Genomic DNA, 23,306 nt, shown 5'->3' with positions numbered 1-23,306 from the left:
ATAAAGATGTGTATAGCATAATTTGCATTGAATAGGTAAATTAATTGGGTACTCGTTCAATGTCATTGTCTTATACATTCACATCATATGGTTAACTTGGCAAAAATACACATAGAGAAACGGGTACACAATGATCGATTCTAAATGTGAAGGTTTAAAAATAGGTGATTTATTCTAATCTGGTTCAAATAAAGAGATAAAAGATGTCGGTATGCGATGAGGGATAACAGTAACCAAAATATAGCAGTAGTTCACATACCTGTTCAAAATATTGTTAGGTTTACAGTATATTCTATATTGTTTGATTGTTAACATAAATCTATTATATATGAATTTCAATTTCACTATATTTTCTTCTTTTTTTCATATCACCTGCTGTTCACCATTACAACCAATCAGGGTGTAAGTATTAATTATCCTCTTTCTTTATATTCAGACTACTGTTCAGTTCAACAGAACATCATTATGTTATGATATCAATAAATGACATTATTCCTCTTGATACTATTATTTGTAGTACTTTACACATAATAGTTTGCATATTGAACAAGATATTTTAGCTCATTATCCAATTTTTCCCCATTTACTTCATTTTACACCTAAAGAATGTAAAATGAACATTCACATGCAATTATCATATTTAAACAATGCTGCCTGTTAACTGGTTTTAGTCTCTACAGGGTTTATTTGAGATAACATTATTGCTTTGAACAGATACATGTAATACGAATCGTGTGTACCTGTTTTAAGAAATGCATTAACCAGTATTTATATTCCATTTACAGACATGTCAGTTTTGTGGAAAAGTAGACTATCAGCCTGGATGCATGTCTGGATATCATGAAAGCGAATGAATTTGGTGAATCTTTGTGATAATTGCCTCCTGTTGAAGCAAACGAATGATCAGCATTACAATTTTTCACTCTAGAAACTTACTATGTTTACTAACTTTATATATATATATATAACTATACCTCTTATTTGTTTGTATCTATTTATTAGTTATTGTTCATTCATATTATACACCTATACTATTGTATAACATAGTTGCAAAAGAATAAAAACTATTAACGTTATTGGTACCATTATCTGTAAATAAACTCATTATAGATACCAGGACTAAATTTTGTATATACGCCAGACGCGCGTTTCGTCTACAAAAGACTCATCAGTGACACTCGAATCCAAAAAAGTTAAAAAGGCCAAATAAAGTTACAAAGTTGAAGAGCATTAAGGACCAAAATTCCTAAAAGTTATGCCAAATACAGCTAAAGCAATCTATGCCTGAGGTAGAAAAGCCTTAGTTTTTCAAAAATCAAAATTTTGTAAACAGTTAATTTATAAATATAACCATATCAATGATAATTCATGTCAGCACAAAAAAAAATCGACTACTGGGCTGGTGATACCCTCGGGGAAATAAATCTTGACCAGCAGTGGCATCGACCCAGTGGTTGTAAATAAACTCATCATAGATACCAGGACTAAATTTTGTATATACGTTTAAACATGACATCACACATTGTAATTATGTGGTCCTTCTACTTAATTTACAGTTACCCAATATATATCTTGATATAAAGGATTACGTCCCTTGGTATGTTAAGGCTGTCCAAGAGCGAGCTCCGTAAAAGTTGAAAATTATATTTAAAAGTTAACAATAATGTCGCAAACAATTGAACAGTTGTGTAAAGAACTCAATCAAGAGCAGATTCAGCAGTTAATTCAAAGTTTAGTTTGTATGAAATCGACAGAAATTGAAGGTCAAGTTGAAACTCACGATGTAAACAATGTGAACAAAGCAAATATGGCGTCTTATTCTAATGCGCTCACGGGAAAAAATAGTCAAACAGATGATAACAATGATAAAAACTACAGTTACAATGACTACAATAGTCAAGACCAAACAAATTCACCAAATAATTCTCAATCTAGCGATCGAGTGAAACCCTTCTTTCTTCTTGATGAAGATGTTCACGGCAAAGCCAAACCTGCCCGATCTTTATGGCTCACGAACGTCGAAATTTATAAGGCCATTTCTCTCAAAGTCCATGCTGGGTGTATAAAAGGTATCCAAAGAATCAGAAGCATGTGGAGAATATATATGGATAATGAGGAAGACAGACTGTCATTGTTGATTCAAGGTTTAAATCTGCGTGGCAGGCAGATTTCCTTGCATCCGCAAAATCCCCGTAATCCCTCTAATCTCCAACCAGATACCATACGAATAAAAGTTAAAAATGTTCCCTTGTCAGCGGACGACGAGCAAATACACAGAGCTCTTACACTAGCAGGATGCAACATCCAGGATCTCTCTAGAGAAAGACTGAGAGTAGATGGTAAAGTCACAAACTGTCAAACTGGGGACAGATTAGTAATCAGTAAATTATTAGATAACCCCATACCAAGAGACCTAACAATTGGTAAATATTATGCTAAAATATTTCATCCTGGGCAACCAGAATTTAGCCATTTCAATAACAACCCAAATTCAACAAGTTTAGATGAGAAAATATGCCATAAATGTCTGATAAAAGGGCATATTATGCAACATTGCCCTAATGACTGGGTGTGCAAGTCTTGTAATGAAAGTGGTCATAGAATGATGGAATGTACAAAAGGCTTCTCTGAGAATGAGATTGTAGTACAAGAAAATGAAGTAAATGATGAACACACACATAGCAAAGTACCATCAACACAGGTACCTATACCTAGTGATGTTAGTGATAAAGCTGTCAAAACAAAAAAACACCAGTAAATCAGACAAAGATGGACAAACTATGAAAAGCACAACAAAAACTGTAAAAATTGCTGATAGTGATGTTCAACATGTTCAAGAAAAAACAGCTAAATCTCAACAATCCATTGACAAATTTGTCAAAACACCTTCAGGGCAGACTAGGCCAGATCCAAAAGCAAGAACACCACCAACACCACCAGAAAGACTTCATGACAAAAACAGTCACAACAGAATGCAAAAGAAACAAAACACAGGGAAAACCTAATACGAATATTTTCTGATGTATAATAAATGACAACAATCATGTCAATGTATATAATTTTATCTTATCCAAAATATAAAAAAAATAAAAATATGAAAAACAATAAGCTCAAACTGAATGAGTTAACATATGTACAACTTTTTTCAAAATCGACATACGTGTATTCACGATTCTTGAAACAATGTATTTTTTTGCTGTATGTTATATTATGTGCTAGTTGTGGAAATGAAGTAATACAAAGTGTAGTAACAAATAGTTGTTTGATGATATTAATATATGAAGATAGAAAAAGTGTGAACTCAATGTATAAACAGCTGGTTTATGTTTACATGTTATGTAGGTTTTTCCCTGTACTATTTATAGAAACGAAAAGTCTAATTCAAACATTTAAAGTTCACAATAATATAGCCAAACCGGTATTTATTCCAAACAGTGAACTCGTTAAGACAGACATACTATATATAGTTTTTAAAAATACTTTTCTGTGTTCAATATTGATAATAAAAGGTATAAATAATTCCTTACCTGATGTGCAAAAACATCCATTCAACAAAAGTAATTTCCATGATTTCCGTGCAAATGTTTACACACATATTTATATCAGTTTCACAGATTCAGTGTGTATAAATGAAATTTGTATATCCAATCAAACAATTTATATTACAAGAGAACATTATGAATATCTTTGTTGGAGAAATATAGAATACAATTACACCAAAAGCGTTCAGAATAATAATCCATGGATATCAAATGAAAACAGCATGTATCATGTGTATGTACAGTTAAGAAAAAATAAGTATGCAATCCCGCAATGTGATGTTTATAATTATCGTTATTTATTTACAATATGTGTGTATACCAAATTATATAATATGTGTATGGAGAAAATACAAGATTTATTCAATGTTGTGGATAGAACTGTAAACTTTTTAATATGTTATTTGATAACACAGTTAAATTGTGCAGCCTTAATGTAAATGGCATGCACGCAAGAGAGAAACGTAACAGGGTTTTGACATGGTTAAAATCTCAAAAAATATCAATAGCTTTAATACAAGAAACTCATATAGACTTAGATATTGAAAATGAAATAAAAAATCAAACTAACTTTGATGTTTTTTGCAGTAATGGTACATCAGCAAGCAGGGGGGTCTCGATATTTATAAACAATTTATTGAAGTATGAGATTATAAATCAATTTACAGATAAAGATGGAAGGATTGTTTTATTAAATATCCAAATAAATGACACAATTTTTTCAATAGTTTGTTTATATGGACCAAACAACACAACTGCAAGAAAGTCATTTTTTAAAAAGGTAGATCTCTTTGTGAAAGAAAATGGTATTGGAATCCCAATAATTGGGGGAGACTTTAATGAAACATTAAAAAATATTGATAGAATAAGTGCAAGTAACAATCATAAAAACAATAAACCAGTATCAAGCTTGAAATCGTTGTTAAAAGATAACAATCTTATTGATATTTGGCGAGTTATGAATGAAAATATACAACAGTTTACTTGGAGGTGAAAAGATAAATCTCAGGCGAGTAGAATAGATCTAATACTGATTGATAGCAATTTAAGACCTCAGATAGATACATGTAAAATTAAACCGGCAACAATTCAGTATACTGATCATCTGAGCGTTTGTTTAACATTTAAAACGGGGGCGTCAGAAAAAGGACGTGGGTTCTGGAAACTAAATAACTCTGTCTTAGAAAATAAAGATTATCAAAGCTTAATTAACAATTTGATAACTAACTGTTTAAATCAATACCAAAATAGAGATACAGACTGTCGTATTTTTTGGGATATATTAAAACTTGAAATTAAAGAAGCTACTGTAAAATATTGTAAATCAAAAGCTAAAGCCAAGAGAGAAGTCACACACACGTTAGAAAAAGAATTACAGGAAAAGATGGTTGAGAGAGACCAATTAGATTTATTAAACTCTAATTTGGATGATCGTATTAAAAATTTGGAATCAGAACTGAATAAGATTTATGATGAGAAAGCCATTGGTGCACAAATCAGAGCCAGAGAAAAATGGATTGAATTAGGAGAAAAAAATAATGCATATTTTTTGGGACTTGAAAAGCAAAGGCAAATTAAAAAATCGATAAATAAGTTATTAGATGAAAAAAACAATGTCTTAAAAGATCAAAGTAAGATTTTACTTGAGATTAAAAACTACTATGAAAAATTATTTTCATCACAAAATCCTAATGATACATTATCCCAAGAATACATTAAAAATACAAAATTAGAATATAAATTAAATGATGAAGAAAAACTATTGTGTGATGGTTCAGTAACGCTTGAGGAATGTTCTGAAGCGATAAACAATATGAAATTAAACAAGTCTCCTGGACTTGACGGTCTAACCGTAGAATTTTACAAAACGTTTTGGGAGAAGCTTAAATATCTACTTGTTAAAGTTTATAATAAGGGTCATGAAGATAGTTTATTGACTTACTCTCAGCGTTCTAGTGTTTTGTCGTTAATATTCAAAAAGGGGGACCCATTAAAATTAGAAAATTATAGACCAATTTCATTATTAAACGTCGATCTTAAAATATTGTCCCATGTTCTAGCTCAACGACTAAAAAAAGTTTTACCAAAACTCATAAACACTGATCAGTCTGGATACATAAAAAATAGATTTATTGGGTTTAATTTAAGGCAAATACAGGACATTATAGATTATGCAGATATATATAATATAGAAGGGGCTATTGTTTTTGTCGATTTTAAAAAAGCATTTGACACGCTTGAATGGAAATTTATGTTAGACACTTTAGATCACTTTGGATTCAATGAATCATTCAAAAATTGGGTTAAAACTTTGTATACTGATATTCAAACATGTATAATTAATAATGGGTGGATTTCAGAAATGTTTAAGAATTCAAGAGGGATTAGACAGGGGTGTCCTTTATCTGCTTTACTTTTTGTCATATCCGTTGAAATATTGGCACTAAGACTTCGAAATAACGAAGATATAAAAGGATTTCAGATAAAATTTGATAGAAAAACACATTGTATTAAAATAAGCCAATTAGCTGATGACACAACTTTATTTTTTAATGATAAAAATGATATCGAACTAGCATTGAATGAAATTGAAATCTTCGGATCTTATTCCGGATTAATTATAAATAAAAATAAAACAGAAGGGATATGGATAGGAAAACTCAAAAATAGTAAAGACAAAATAGCAAATATTAACTGGACAGATAAACCTGTAAAAGCTTTAGGGATTTATTTTGGACATAATAATGAAGAATGTGAGAAATTAAATTTTGAAACTAAAATAGATAAAATGGATAAACTATTTATTCTTTGGAAAAAGAGAAATCTGACTATTTTAGGTAAAATCTTAATAATTAAATCATTAATTATTCCACTCTTTACCTTTTTAGCTAGCTCATGCGTATGTCCAGAAAAATATAAAAAAGAAATAGAAAGAAAATGTTTCAAATTTATCTGGAATGACAAACCAGATAAAGTTAAAAGAAATACGATGATAGGTAGTTATGAAATCGGGGGTTTAAATATGATTGACATTGAAAGTCACTTTGAATCACTAAAAGCATCATGGATAGGTAGAATCTTACATACAGATATGGCCAGATGGCAACTTATACCTTTAAATTATTTACAATGCTCAGGAAAAAATTGCCTAGCAGTTTATTTGAATATGGATTATAATAAAGTTGATCAATATCTACCTAATATTCCAATATTTTATAAAAATGTGTTAAAAAGCTGGATGAAATTAGGAGGAGGACAGACAGATATACCAAAAACCTTTTACGAAATCAGAAAACAAATTATTTGGGGGAATAAATACATTAAATTTAATAACAAATGTCTTTTTTTCAAAAATTGGATAAAAGGTAATTTAATTTATATAAATGATATTTTAAATGAAGTTGGCGAAATTTCACAAGATGTAATTTTGCAAAAAATTGAAAATAAATCCAACTGGATAGCTGAGTTAACATCCCTAAAAAAAGCAATTCCAAAAGATTGGCTACAATGTCTTAGATCAGAGAATTCAACAAGAAGTATAGTCAATGTAAAAAGACAATGTTTGTCAATAAATGGTAAATATATTGACATTTCTTTTTTGACAAATAAGTTATTATATAACAGATTAGTAAAGAAAGAAATTGTGAAACCTATTGGTATAAATGTATGGTTAAATGTATTACCATTACAGACAGAATTTCATTTGAAACCATTGTACAACTTTATTTTTTACTATTTAGAAGAAAATAAATTAAAGATGTATCGATGGAAACTTTTACAAAGCATTTTACCAACCAAAAAGTTATTATTTAGATGGAAGGTAACAAACAATGATTTATGTAATAAATGCTTTACTGAAGAAGATTATCAACATTACTTTATGTCATGTTCTTTTTTGCACGATTTTTGGAGAAAAATTCATAATTTATTGCAAAAAGTAAATATAGAAAAAGATGTCACATTGAAAGATATTGTTTTTGGCTATAAAATATCTGATAAATATTACTTTGGCTTTAACTTTCTTATAACTATTATTGGGTTTTCAATTTATAAATCCTACTATGGATCTGATCAGAAAATGAAAAGACTTGATGTTTTTTGTCTATTCATTAGAGAATTTACAAAACGAATGTATTATTCAAAGAAGTTAAAAGAAGATAATTTTTTAGTTAATGTTAAGAAACATTTATTAGATTGATGTTTTATTTATTAATATATAATAGAATTGAAATTTATATGTATTCTTCACAAGGTGCTTGGACTTGTTGAAGACAATGTAACAAGCAACTGATGGAAATAAAGGAATTTTAAAAATAAAAAAAATATATATCTTGATGTGCCCTGCGGTTGTCTAAATGTTGTTTATTTATTATTTTTTATGAAGATATTGTTTCACAATTATGAAAGTGTTAGTTATACTGCATTGTTGTTAACTGAAATATGTCAATTACCTGTTGAAAATTACCAACCTCAGTGTCAATCTCCAAGGCAAAAGAGAAACTTTACTTATATAAGAATTTAAGAATTCCACCCCAGCCATTGCATTCAATAAGGTGTTAGTTTTTATTCTCTGTGGGAGACTTCATATATACTAACAGATGAATAACAGGAATAAAATTACTGTTACCTTTCTTAAGGTTTGATAAGTGTATGTAGGGGTTTGTGATTAATATGTATACATCAAATCGAAACTTTCACTTTACACGAGTATTCCCCATGTTACAAACTCAAAGACAAATTGAAAGAGTTGGTAATGCTTTGTTTCATAAAAAAAGAATGGCCTATGTAAATACAAGTATCTTGTCTTAGGGAGGAACAAATCCTACTTTGAAAAAAATTTATAAAAATGATTCAAACAAAAAATTCTCTGAAAATGACAAAAATGAAAAATCTTGATTGATAATATATGCTACGTTTGGAGGACATGTTTTTCAACAAACTATCGTCATTCCCTTGGGATCCAATTGTTTCCCTCTTCTTGTCGACTTGGTCCTTTGTTCTTATGAGGCTTTCTTCAAACAGGAACTTATTAGGAAGGAAAAAAAGATGTTAGCAATATCATTTAACTTTACTTTCTGCTATAAAGATGATGTTCTGTCTCTTAAAAGTTAAATATTTGGTGACTATGTTGAATGAATCTAGCCTCTTTGTGACATTTTTACCTTTTGTGTCTGTTTGTTTTGTTCACACATCATTGTCAATATAATGGAATTTGATGTCATACAAGTGAGAAGTTTATCTAGCTATCAAACCAGGTTTAATGCACCATATTTTACATAAGAAAATGTCTGTATCAAGTCAAGAATATGACATTTGTTATCCATTCTTGACTTCTTGATCAGTGACTTTCCGTTTTGAATTTTTCTCAGTGTTCACTATTTTTGTGATTTTGTGAACATACAGTAAAGTCTGTTTCATATCTTGACTTACATCTGTTTATAAAATTGACAATGACGGTAGGTAGGAAACAAAACTTTAAGATATTTACAAAACAGATGATTTCAGCTTCACACTTGAAAACTTTCCATTTCTATGTAGCAACATTGCAGCAGCGCCTGTATATAGAGTATATATCTCCAACTTCATACGATATTCCCAGGCTTGTATTTCCTATCATGATTTCCTTGATAGGCGGTTGCTTCTCACTAGGAAGCTAACAAATTAAGGGTTTCAAATAGTGAAGTTGAAATCATCCCTTCGTAAATTTTACTGGTGCAATCACGAGTTGATTGACTGTTATGGAATATCCCTTTCACAGATGATATCGAATATGTTCATTTTGTTGCAACTACAATCATGTTCCTTTATCACCAATTTGGCCTTCCGAATTAGACTATTTATCAGGTTTGTAATAACATGAGCAACACAATGGGTGCAACATGTGGAGCAAGATCTCCTTTGCACTTCCAAAGCACCTATGATCCCCCCAGTTATTGGCAGGGTTTGTGTTGCTTAGTCTTAATAGTTATCAAAGGTACCAGGATTATAATTTAGTACGCCAGACGCGCGTTTCGTCTACATAAGACTCACCAGTGACGCTCATATCAAAACATTTATAAAGCCAAACAAGTACAAAGTTGAAGAGCATTGCTTAGTCTTAAGTTTTTTGTGTTGTGTCTTGTATACTATTGTTTGTCAGTTTGTCTTTTTCTTTTTGAGCCATGGTGTTCAGTTTATTTTCAACCTATGAGTTTGAATGTCGCTCTGGTATCTTTCGCCCTTCTTTTTCAAGTAATCTAAAACAATGTGTCAACTTATTCTAATACATTTGAACTATACATGAAACTAGAATTGTTGATTTGTTAAGTAGGAATTAATCTCCTACTTCAAGAAGCATCCTACCAAATCATCTCTACTCTACATGGATCTAGTAATGTGTCCTGGACTCCTGGTGTGTTATTTGGCTTATATTTGTGTTAGTGTCATTTGGGATAAAAAATATGTTTTATTTTAAGAAAGAAAATTTTATGTTTATATTTAGTAAAATTTTAATTAATTTGTTTATTTAATTTTACCTATGCTGTGGCATTAGTACTCGAAATGTCACAGTTTGCTCAAAGCACTTTATTTTGAAATATTAATTGTAATAAGCATATGTCACTTTGAAAGTTTAAGATTTTATCAAAACATTATAGGATTAGGCTTTGTTAATAACGTCTATTTTTGCTAATAAGAGTACTATTAACATGTCGGGACAAATTGAGTTATTTTGGATTTTAGTATAAATATCGTAGGGAAATTTTGTAAAAGCAGTCAGTGTTTCGGAAGCATAACCTCACACTACTCATGTCATTATACTGGACCTATAACAATGTCTACCAGTTGGCTGTGTAGTGTTGAGACAAATTTATCTCGGACTCATAAATTAACTTTGAAAAATACTTTTATTTTGAGACTTTTTATATTTGATTTTGAGATTAAGTTCAATTTATGATTTAGTAATTTTGGCATTTATTTTATATTTTACATTTTAAGGAGCAATAGTTTTACTTTGGATTTGATATTTAGATTTGATACTTTGTACTTTGATTATTATTATTATTATTTGGAATTGTTTACTAATTGATTTGTTATCATTATTTGTCTAAATTGTTATAGTAATCTAATTATGAAAATCTTCCTTGCGTTTAAGCTATGCCTATCAGAACATTAAGTCTAGCGATAGACTGACCCCCTGTCCCTTGGTTCCAGCACATACAAGTTAGAGTTAACTCCCCCTTATCTAACAGTGCTCTGGAGTGAACCTTGGTGACAAATGTAGCAAGCTTGGTTTACATACGCCAAAACATATCATAATTATCATTGCAAGATTTCCTTTCCAAGGCTGGAAGAAATAAAGACAAAATTTGTTAAAGTTTTTGTACTTTTACACATTTATTTCAAAGACCTTTTCTTTTCATGTACATGTTGCCTAGACAGCTATTTCACAATACTGTTCAGATTGTTTATCACTTTGGTATAACAGTAATGTAACTATTGTTTGGTTCTTCAAGCTTCCTGTTTTCTTATTATGTAACACAATCTTTCACATTATGGCATTTTTGTATCTGAATCTTATATTCATTAGTTTGCTAAAAACATGACTGTTCATCGGACTGATTAAATATCAGAGGTCACCAACTTCATCTAATGTGTACTTTAGAATATTGTCATGACCTTGAAACAGGAAGTAACCGGAAAACTTTTGACCTTTAAGATACAGTGGAAACCATAATTTATCATCAGGCCACATCTTATCAAATGGAATGTTAGTGGTATCAAACCACTCTGGTCTCATCTCTGAAAATTAATAAAAAATGTTATTACATATTGATATATTATGAATTTAGGGGTTCAATGTGTTTTCCTCGTGATTTTGAAGGAATGAAATCTGATCTTTTTGATAATCAAAATGGGAAAAAAATCTTAAGTAAATAACTCAACCAAAGGCAATCTGAACAGAAGTAATTATAATTACAGTCTGCTAACACAAATCAGCCAGATAAGGCATTATCCAATATTGTATTTTTAAGGAGCACATTCACCAAGATAGGGAGATATTTAATTTTTATTTTAGATATAATGAATTGTGTTCTTGTTTTTGCAATATAATGGACGTGATTCTTTTTATTTCTCATACATTTTCAACAAAAGAAAATATCTGTACCAAGTGCATGTACCAAGTACATTTAATATGAGTTGTTTTCCATTTGTTTAAGTTTAAAGTGTTTGAGCTGTTAATTTTGCCATTTGTGTAGGGACTTTCTGTTTTAAATTTTCATTGGAGTTTGATAATTTAGTTGTTTTACTTTTTACTGATGTAAAATATTTCATAAATGGTAAAAACAAAAAAACTCTTAATGAATTGATGTAACAGGGTAAGTGTCTTCTGCTATGCATCAACTACCATGAAAAAAATATGAAATCTATTTGTCAGGAAAATGAATTATGGGATAAAATATGGACAGGTACCTGAAGATTCTTCTACTGTACCAGTAAACTGTTCTGTTGTAAACACATGGACTTCCAATAGCTGTGGGTCTCCAACAAATTCAAATTTCAACAAACCTATCTTCTCCAGGATATTACTCACCAGACCACATTCTTCTCTTAATTCTCTAAAAGATAACATATCCTTCCATAACTTGTGAAAATATACAAATATACTAACATTTAAAGAGCCTTTGGTGAGCAAGCTCACTTATCTCCTTCCCTCAAGTAAAAGGGAAAAGCTTTTAATAACCTGATGGCATAGTTTTTTCTGCTAACCTTAAAGTATTCTTCTATTTGATTATTCTTCAAAACAGTAATATTATCTTACACAAATCTATTTCAGTAACCCTGACCTTGAACTTAGACATAGTAATGGATAGGACATACATGAAGTGACCTCAAAATCATATCAATAAAGATTCCCCTCTCATTATATGTGACCATACGGCATAGATCCAAGAAAGGTTTCAATGTCATATCTATTATTTGTATAAGTACCTAGAAACCACTCATCTGTACAAATGTGTTATATTTTATGTAGCTACAACCTTGACCTTTGAAATACTGACCCCCAAATCAATAGGGATTTACCTGTATTTATAGAAGGTTATATATCCAAGTAAAAAATCCTTCAATTCCATGTGTAGTATATGCATTAGCATCCATACACCATTTTTCTGAACAAATCTTGGCCAATTTTTTAAAACTTTGTCCTTGACCTTTAAGATCAATATTTAAAGGGATATTTCTCTCATTAATATATGTGATACAAATAAGGTTGCAATCCCATATGTTGTATTTGATTCAGCATCAAGAAACATTTTTCTGCACACATTTTGATCTTGATATTTGACTCATTACCAATAGAGATCTTTCTCTCAAATGTGATCACATATCCAAGTGAGATTGCAAGTTGCTATACAGTATTCAGCATCTGGAACTAAAATTGACTGATAGACTGACAAATGGACTGACTTGTGGGGGCAACACACAAAAACAAACGACAACCACTGAATTACAGGCTCCTGACTTGGGACAGGCACATACATAAATAATGTGGCGGGGTTAAACATGTTAGCGGGATCCCAACCCTCCCCTAACCTGGGACAGTGGTATAACTGTACAACATAAAAAGAAGATGTGGTATGATTGCCAATGAAACAACTGTCCACAAGAGACCAAAATGACACAGACATTAACAACTATAGGTCACCTTACAGCCTTCAACAATGAGTAAAGCCCATACCGCATAGTCAGCTATAAAAGGCCCCGATATAACAATGTTAAACACTTCAAACGAGAAAACAAATGGCCTTATTTAAATAAAACAACGAACGAAAAACAAATATGTAACACAAAAACAAACGACAACCACTGAATTACAGGCTCCTGACTTGGGACAGGCACATACATAAATAATGTGGCGGGGTTAAACATGTTAGCGGGATCCCAACACTCCCCCTAACCTGGAACAGTGGTATAGCAGTACAACATAAGAACAAACTATAAAAATCAGTTGAAAAAGGCTCAACTCATCAGATGGACAAAAATACAAGTGGACGTGGCCGGGTACTTGTACATCCCGACAACAAAAAGACACTAGGAACAGATCTGAGAGTACTTGCAGTTATCTGACAGCTAGTTCAAAGCCACTAACAACTAATAAAAAAAATCATGCATCTAAGACTAAACTATCAATCCATACACATCCAAAATCCAATGGATTTAGTGTAAAGACGTCATAAACAGTCAGAGAAAAACATGACCTTGTACAATGCCAGTTACAGGTATCGACAGATTGTAGATAATATCTTTTCCTTGCATTTATATCTAAAAATTTCTTTATTTGAGAAAGAAGGTACATTGTATATTCTGGATGACATATTAGCACAAACTTGATCAATTTGATTTCTCCAATAAGTGTGCTGTCAATTTTAACACCTAATAATTTTTCACATGAAGAATTTTGTACTACTTATGAATTTATTTTCAAGTTTGGTTGATAAGTCTGAATTGATAATTTCTGTTTTGTTCCAGTAACCAAACATTTTGTTTTATTTGCATTAATGAACATGTTAAATATTTCACACCACTCTTCAACCCTGTATAAATCTTCTTGAACATCATTATGTATATTTTCTATGTTTTGGTGGTGTCATCAGCATATAGGTCTGTTTCACAATTTTCAATGCATAAGGGGAGGTCGTTTATAAATGGTACAAACAATAGGGGACCAAGTATAGAAACTTGGGGACACCAAAATTTACATGTTGTTGTTCAGAATAAATATTACAAATGTTTACCTGCTGTTTTCTGTTATTGAGGTATGACTTGAAAAAAATAACAGTAGCCTAACTAAATCCATAAACAGTGTAAGCAATTGATAATTAAAGATAAGGCTGTAAACCCAAATTCTTACAGTGTTATAAAATCTATGAATTCCTTATAAATCATGTACATTGTAGGTTTGTAGAAGTTAAACTTAACAAACTGTTTCCATTAAATGTTCAACTATAAATTATAGTTCAAGCCATGCATGTGTTGTTCTAATGAACTGAGTTGAAAATTCTTTTTTTTAACAAATGATTGTAACTCTATCATTTCCATATTGTCAGCAATTGGTCTTTTCCAAAGTTTATATAAATTTCTCTCATCAAATTTTTGTAATCTTATGTTTCAGGGAACAATGGCATACAACTTTTTGATAGCCCAGTAGGTTATCAACAAGCATGATCATCTTTGCATCATTTCCCTAAATTATAGCAGAAACTGGACCTCCATTGGATTTTTAAATTAGGCAATTTTATTAAACAGTTGTTTATGATTGTTTCTTGAAGTAGAAAATTGGCAAAAATTAAATGAAAGATATATAAATGTTGATAAAAGATCAATTACAAATGTTTACCTTTTTGCACCATCAATAATAGATTCCTGCTTTTCTACTTTTCCACCAAATCCATTCCACCTTCCTTCACCAAATCCTCTTTTTTTCATTCCAAGTAAAATTCTTTTTCCATCTCTAACTAGAACAAGTGTCAAGATTTTGTTCATCATTGCCTAAAAAACTAAAACAAATATAAAAAGAATATTTAGTAATGTTTCCAGAAATGGTGCATGCTTTAAATTCCATGGAATAAAGAGAAAACTTGTAAAATTGGCATGTTCCATGATCCATATGAAAATCAGAACTATAATTCTTTTAAGACATCTTTAAAACCTTAGTATCATTTCAATGAAGTTGTTTTGGTGCTCATCTAATTCTGGTATCAACTATATCCAAACAAAGAGATTCTTATAGATTTGAACAATGTATGTAGATTGTGGATACAATTTGCCTAGAGTCGACTGGTAGGTTATTGGTGATGATCACTAAGAATTATAAGGAAAAACATCACTGTACATGTTATTTCTGTGGATTTATTTATTTTAGTGGGTTAATACACTTTTCATCAATTGAGGAAAACTTGTAATTCCATAGAAATCTGATTTTGTGGTTTTTCCATAGCCTGCATACAAGTCTTTACAAAATGTATACTTTATTAAAATCTAAACTTGTCTTAGTTTACCCACAAAAATAGGTATCCCATTGACAATGAATCTACAGTAATGTAAATAAAACATGGTGTAATAAATGAAGCAATATACAATACAAGAGGCCTGAATCACTCACCTGGTAAACAATGCCTTATTAACTAAATTAATAAATTAATGTTTGTTGTAAATTAAACAGAGTAACAAAGGCCATGTACTATCCTGGAAATACCTTTTAAAGCCTCTTAGGAACCTCTGGAAAGAAATGGGCATGAGTTCGCCCTACACTTGATTAAGATACAGTCTAGGTCAATCTGATGATTCACAATACAATTGCTATTAACAGTTTATCTGTATCTATAATACATGTAATATTCAAGATAATAACCAAACACTGCAAAATTTCTTTAAAATCATCAATTCAGGGGCATTATACCTGAAAAACCAGTTACCCAATTCGGCTGAAAATTTCAGGACAGGTAGACCTTGACCTAATAAATACTTTAACTTCTTGTCTTATTTGCTCTTAATGCTGGAGTTTTTGAGATATAAGCCAAAAACTGCATTTTACTCTGTGTTCTATTTTTAGCCATGACAGCCATGTTTTTTGACGAAATAGAAAATAAAACACAAACTTTATTTTATACACCCTACTGATCATTCAGTTGAAGTTTGGTTGAATTTGGTTGAGTAGTTTTAGAGGAGAAGATTTTTTAAAGTTAGCAAATATGATGAACAAATTGTGAAAAATTGTCATTAAAGGACAATAACCCCTGAAGGGGTCAATTGACAATTTTGGTCATATTTACTTATTTATAGATCGTACTTTGCTGATCATTTTTGCTGTTTACAGTTTATCTTTATCTATAATGACCAAAAACTGCAAAATTTCCTTAAAATTACCAATTAAGTGGCAGCAACCCAACAATGGGTTGTTTGATTCATCTGAAAATTTCAGGGCTGATAGATCTTGACCTAATGAACATTTTTACCCTGTCAGATTTGCTCTAAATGCTTTCGTTTTTGAGATATAAGCCGAAAACTGCATTGGACCCAAGGGTCCGGAAACGGTCTTATTTGCCAGTCATGTCCTAATCTGAAACTATAATGTCCTGAACTTTTTATTGGGATTTAGGCCAAATTTTATTTTTCAACAGTAATATTTTCGGTCATTTCGTTGAGATGACTTTCAAAATCGCCATTTTGAACATATTTTTGTTTTGTTATCGACTTCCTGTAATTAAACTGCCACTCCAATAAAGTGTTATACTCATGAGGGCCCTCCTAATAACTATATTAATGCCTTGGGGAGCTATTGGCTAATGATTGCTAATCTCTTTACCTGTGTTTTTAATTCACACCTGGCAATTAATCACAAGCTCCAAACTATTATTATAAAGAAATAAAAATTCCATACCAACTGGCTTCATTATTTAATTACTCATCAGGTCAGACAATTGTCAATTATGATTTAAAATTAAATTAAAACTTGGTTTAATCAGGAACATATATATTAGATATGCTGTTCCCAGGTTTAATTTATGTAGAATTTTTTTTTTTTTAATTCTAACACACGTGCTTTGTTTACTATGTAATACGCATGCTTGAAATTCTCTTCCACAGATTTAAACAATAAATCGTAAATTTAAAATAATTTCATCCAAAATAAAGCTAGTGCAACTTTTGGCATCAAAAAATTGTTTTTAATTTAAAACATTTAAATTTTAATGAAATATGAATATTAACAATCAATAAAATTCCGACTTGAAGAAATTCCATCCAATAGTAAAAAAGTTATTGCAATTTGAATAAATTTAGTCGTATATTTTCAGGTCTTTTCAGGTCTTTTCAGGTCCACTTTCAGGTCTTTAGTGTAACCCTCGTTTGTAAGATGCAAAAATTACCTAACCAATCACCAAAAGGACTCGTTAACCATAGCATGCAATAACGACCTGTATAAATAAAGGCAACAGTAGTATACCGCTGTTCAAAACTCGTAAATATATGGACAAAAAACAAAATCGGGGTAACAAACTAAAACTGAGGGAAACGCATTAAATATAAGAGTATTCGATGTTTACTATACCACGGTCAATTTCAATGCGTTTTGTGACTATACCACTATAACAATTGGAAGGATTTTCTTGCAGTGTTTTAATAAATGATTTTACTTTGTATCTATGTATCATTTCTGAAACATTGAATGTTTATCAAGGGTGTATATTTTGTATAAAGTCAATAATTATGTATTTTGCCTCAAATACGCAAATGAAAATTCCCGAAAACTATACCAATACAAAACAACATGTTTTAAGGGAATTACAGTCAGCAAAACTTTTGGTTGACAAACTTTTATTCGTTATTGCTAAAAAAAATTAACTTAACAGTAGTGTCATTTTCACCCTACCAGGCAGTTTACCTCTATTACTTATTATGATGTGGACCAGTCATTGTTGAATCTCGGATTGGATTGAATAATTATTAGTTTCAAACTTTTTTTTACACATGCATGAATGTGTACAGTAATTCAAATGACCGTTTATATCTGACTATGCGGTATAGGTATTGCTCATTGTTGAATGTCATACGGCGACCTAAAAGGTCATTTTTTTAAAAAGAGAAATGCAAAACTTACAATTTCATGCACGGCTATGTCAGATACAAGTATTGTTTATCACAACAACAAAAACAAACTCTTTTGTTCAGTCTCATTATAATAATATAACACATCACAATCTTAACAGTGAACATCACTGTTAAGATTGTGATGTTTTCCCTCAATATTGACACAAATGGACGACTTCACGCTAAAATCTATTTCTATTTCAACTTCCTAATTATCAATTTCCCATATCTCAGCAGAAACAAACTCTCTCGGTCCCATCGTATGGTGTGTGCATATCTCAGTTGATACATTATGCCCGTCAGTCTCATGTTTATTTCATAATGAATTCATCTACACACGCAGAAACTGTTCAAACAGAGTTTTGAGGAGAAACGATTAAAATTGACATTCTGTTAATTTTATGGACCCCACCAATAATTGGTTGATCTATACAATCTATGTATAAACTAACTATCTAAGGCCGTGTTCACATTGACCTAAACTCGGTATTGTGTTAGTGTTGTCAACGTATATTTGTTCCGCCTAACAGAAGTTCCACTGGAAACTTTGTTATAAACAATGTCATAATACAGGCTATTCCTGTTGGAAAAAATATTCTATACCATTTATTCCGTTAGGAACATATACTGTAATATTTATTCCTGTGGAAATAATATTCCAGAATATTTCTTCCTTTTGGAACTTATATTATGAAGGAACTTCTATTCCGTGACAGTGTAACTCACACGTAAACTAAACACAATTACGTACCCATTAATAAAAACTCAATGCAGTCGATAGTCAATGTAGGCTTTGTGTAGGTTAAGTGAACACAAAACTAGGCATTTCGAACATTAATTTTACCATGTATATTTAAGGAAGAAACGATTTTTGGATAAAATTGAAATTTGTAACAATTATTAATAAAGTTCTTTACAGACATATTTGTCAAAACTTGACATATATCTATTTGTTATGAAAAAAACCTTTACGTATCATTCATTCAAGACTCAAAGCATCACCATTGCAGAACACATAATTCATTTAGAAAAGGTCTTCTCGAATCGACTGGACGTACACAGAAACATTTGCCACTGGTCTTTACTCAAACAACGATTCACTCATAAATGCATAACTAAAAAAAGTGAGAGGTAAATTGTATTGTATGTCTAGTATAACACACTGTTTTCTATTAGTTAAATAGCTTTCCAAAAGTTTAAGAGATGAGGCGGAAACCCCATAGGATTTTAATTTTAGTAGGAGGAGGTCATGGGGTAGGCAGTCTTTATATTTATTCTGATCTAAAGCCTTTTTCCAATCTTCAATTATTTTTAATAAAGCGGTTTGGCATCCATATCCTTTTCGAAAAGCTGACAGAAAAATGTGGAAAAATGAATTAAAGTATTCAACAAGTTGATTTTCTATAGACCTCTCAAACTTTTTTGAAATCATGGGCAATATACTTACAGGTCTATAGTTTCCTTTATCAAGGGTGTTTGATTTTTTATGAAGGGGTATTACTTGTGCTTCTTTTAATTTATCTGGGAAAACAGCTGATTCAAATGATTTATTTATTAGTTTAGAAATTGGATTGGATATTTCAGATTCGGATAATTTTAGTATTTTTGAAGAGATTCCATCTTTTCCTGTTGCCTTTTTGATGTTAATTTTATTGATTTGTTTTTTTAACAAACTCTGAATTTACTGGGCTAAAATTTAGTTCTTCTTTTTCTGGTTTATTTTCATTTATTATTTTAATACTTGGATGATGTTCATCTATTACAATATATAAAGCAAGAGTTCATATCAGTATATAACCATGCAGCACAAAAGTTCTTTAAGCATCGTATATGTTAAACACATACTGATACATGCAATTACGAGATAAAAAAAAGTGGTTTGCACATAGAAAGCACATTAAAAGCACATAAAGTTTCTAAAATTAGCACAAAGCAGCAGAAGCACTATAATAAAGATAATGAAATAAATTTGCCATGCTGAAAATAAAGCAACAAACCAAAAAAAATAATGAACATAGATTAAGTGGTTTTGCAGGCAAAGCATTGGCATGAGCTGCCAGACCAAGAATTAATCAAGTTCTTGAACTGATTTAAAGATGATTGCTTTCGAAGCTCATCTGGCAGCTCATTCCAAAGCCTAGCACCCGCATACCTGAAGGATTGTAGGCCATATGCAGTTGTTCTTACATGTGGTAGATCTGCTGTATTCTGGTATCTGAAAGAGTAAGTGTTTTCCTTTAAGTGAATCAAATCATGGAGATATACAGGACAATCTTTATTTATAATTTTGAAAACTTCAATCGCCAAAGATCGCATTCTTCTTATTTCTAAAGATGGTAATTTTGATTTGCAGAGTAGATCTTCATAACTTGCTGAATGGTCTTCATAGATGAACCTTAGTGCTCTCTCTTGAATTTTCTCTATCTTTTTTGCATTTACCTCCCCACAAAAGTGTCAAACTAGTGGGCAGTAGTTAAAGTTGGACATTATGAAAGAATAATAAATTGTTAATTTTCCGAGTTTAGTCAGGTGTTTACCTATTCTTTTTAATACATTTAATTGTTTGGATGCTTTTTTACATATTATAGAGACATGTTCGTTGAAATTTAGTTTAAAATCTATTGTTACACCTAGAAGTTTAACGTTATCTTCACACTCTATTTCATTACCTTCTATTTGAATTTTAGGTTTTTGTCTTTAGTTTTTTTACCTTCAGCTATTGCTTGAAATTTTTCTGGATTTGCTTTCATTTTATTTATTGAGAACCAGTTTATCAAAATTTTACTTTCATCTTCTAAAGTTTTAATTAATTTATCTAAATCGTTATCTGCGTATGAAAGGGTGTTGTCATCTGCATAATTATAGAGTTCACTTTTATGAATAAAATAGAAAATGTCATTTAAAAAAATATTAAATAATGTTGGCCCTAATATTGACCCTTGTGGCACCCCTTTAAACATTGTTTGCCAATAGCTTGAATTAGTACCTACTTTAACACACTGTTTTCTATTAGTTAAATAGCTTTCCAAAAGTTTAAGAGATGAGGCGGAAACCCCATAGGATTTTAATTTTAGTAGGAGGAGGTCATGGGGTAGGCAGTCAAAAGCCTTGGACAAGTCCATTAATATAGCTGCTACATATTTATTCTGATCTAAAGCCTTTTTCCAATCTTCAATTATTTTTAATAAAGCGGTTTGGCATCCATATCCTTTTCGAAAAGCTGACAGAAAAATGTGGAAAAATGAATTAAAGTATTCAACAAGTTGATTTTCTATAGACCTCTCAAATTTTTTTGAAATCATGGGCAATATACTTACAGGTCTATAGTTTCCTTTATCAAGGGTGTTTGATTTTTTTATGAAGGGGTATTACTTGTGCTTCTTTTAATTTATCTGGGGAAACAGCTGATTCAAATGATTTATTTATTAGTTTAGAAATTGGATTGGATATTTCAGATTCGGATAATTTTAGTATTTTTGAAGAGATTCCATCTTTTCCTGTTGCCTTTTGGATGTTAATTTTATTGATTTGTTTTTTTAACAAACTCTGAATTTACTGGGCTAAAATTTAGTTCTTCTTTTTCTGGTTTATTTTCATTTATTATTTTAATACTTGGATGATGTTCATCTATTACAGATATCTTTGGCAACATTTATAAAAAATTATTAAATAATTCAGCAACTTCATTTTGATTGTTAATTATCTTATTTTCTTCACAAAGGATTAGGTCTTTTGAAAAATGTGAACCTTTGTTTGTTAGGAAAGGCTTGATTGTTGGCCAAAAATCTTTGCTGTTAGGTCCTCCTATGCATCTTTCCATGAAATAGTTTCTGATGGATTTCTTTTAAATTTTATTTACTAGATTTCTTTGTTTTCTGTAGCATTCCCAATTTGTTTTATTTTTTTAAATTTTGATATTTGACAGTCTCATAATGTTTTTGGCATATGTGAAGTTTTCAAAATCAAATATTATCATGTATCTTTTGGTTGTTTCGCTTTTACATGGCCGTTATTTTCTGAAACTTAATAAAAATATATGCTGGTTAGTGGTCAGATTTTATTTGAATATGCGCATTTTCACTTCCGGTTTACACAATAAGCTTCCGGAAAAATGCCGCTGTCATTTCAGCAAGGTTTACTGCAGGTAAATTGTAACTTACAGCAAACAAAATGATTGTAGAACAGGTCTGTTATCAGCCAAATCTTTCTGGTTATGCCATGGTCCGTAAACTAAAGGTAAAACTGTAAATTATATGTTTACCAAGCTTGCACGAGGTATCATACTCATAAAAAATTACAATATCAACAAATATTTATTAAATACAGCTAAATATTGAAATAATGTGTGTTATTGTATTTTTTAAAGAAACAATACATTGGGCAGCTGTTGCATGTGAAAGAGACAAAGCATGTTTAACCTTAAATTTAGGTATAAGTATATTTTCCGATTGATACTAAATTAACTTTAAGAAATTTGGGAAATTTGAAGGGCTCAAAAATAACGCTTGTTTGATACACCTTATCGCTATTCCCAGCTAACCCAGCCACTTGAACTTTGGCGTCATTCAACAATCACTTTTCCATTGTGGCGTCAGATATAATTTTTTATCTATGACGTCAAAATTTTACGGGAACCTGTGTGATATCCAGTAATGGCTGACAAATAGCGATAAGGTGTATTGTCCGGTACCAGAGAAAAAAAGGTCAGACAAAAAAGCCATACTAAGCTTGTCCAACAAGTCCAGTAAAATCATTCTGTAGAAAATAAATTAAATCCCAAGTTTGACATGTTTGATGATCAAAGAAATAAACAGACAACAAGGAAAGAAGATAGAATTTAGGAATAAATATTAATTTGACATGTTTAGTTGCGATCTATAATTTCAAGCTGGTTCTTTGTCAGATTTATACTTTATAACAGATAAAAGGCACACTCTTCTGAGAAGCCAGTCTTATCAATCAGAATCAATGGTGGGCTTTATATCCATGTACATTGTATTTATGGTAACATGACAGTTCGACACAGAAACAAATCTGCTCCATGTTTAATATAAAGTTTGCGACATTGGAGACATTTCTGGACATAGACAAACCAGAACCTCATTTTCCTGTGTTATTCCTCATAATAAATTTATGATA

General features: G+C 30.8%; 3 protein-coding genes across 6 annotated transcripts in view; 1 reads left to right on the top strand and 2 right to left on the bottom strand.

Annotated features, from left to right (window-relative positions):
• LOC139489648 (leucine-rich melanocyte differentiation-associated protein-like) overlaps positions 1-23,306 on the bottom strand; it is a 511,226-nt gene that overhangs the window by 319,907 nt on the left and 168,013 nt on the right. The gene's annotated exons all lie outside the window — the stretch shown is intronic.
• Positions 10,895-15,076, bottom strand: LOC139487789 (oxidized purine nucleoside triphosphate hydrolase-like). The gene is made up of 3 exons (XM_071272881.1): positions 14,917-15,076; positions 11,991-12,136; positions 10,895-11,318 (listed from the first exon to the last, which is right to left on the bottom strand). The coding sequence occupies exons 1-3, from the start codon at positions 15,063-15,065 to the stop codon at positions 11,146-11,148; spliced, it is 468 nt and encodes a 155-aa protein (XP_071128982.1). The 5' UTR covers positions 15,066-15,076; the 3' UTR covers positions 10,895-11,145.
• The window catches only part of LOC139489636 (COP9 signalosome complex subunit 1-like), a 29,780-nt gene continuing 28,701 nt past the window's right edge, over positions 22,228-23,306 (top strand). For 2 of the 4 annotated variants that reach the window (XM_071276264.1, XM_071276266.1), the window contains exon 1: positions 22,228-22,311. In XM_071276264.1, coding sequence (XP_071132365.1) covers positions 22,279-22,311 — 33 coding nt within the window. In that variant the 5' untranslated portion in view covers positions 22,228-22,278. Of the gene's footprint in view, positions 22,404-23,306 lie in introns of all 4 variants that reach the window. The other 2 variants (XM_071276263.1, XM_071276265.1) reach the window with 2 other exon arrangements.

This window comes from Mytilus edulis, chromosome 9 (genome assembly GCF_963676685.1).
Source record: "Mytilus edulis chromosome 9, xbMytEdul2.2, whole genome shotgun sequence".
In the NCBI taxonomy this organism is placed as follows: Eukaryota; Metazoa; Mollusca; class Bivalvia; order Mytilida; family Mytilidae; genus Mytilus; species Mytilus edulis.
The sequence above is the reverse complement of the archived record's forward strand: the minus strand, read 5'-3'. Positions and strand labels throughout refer to the sequence as shown.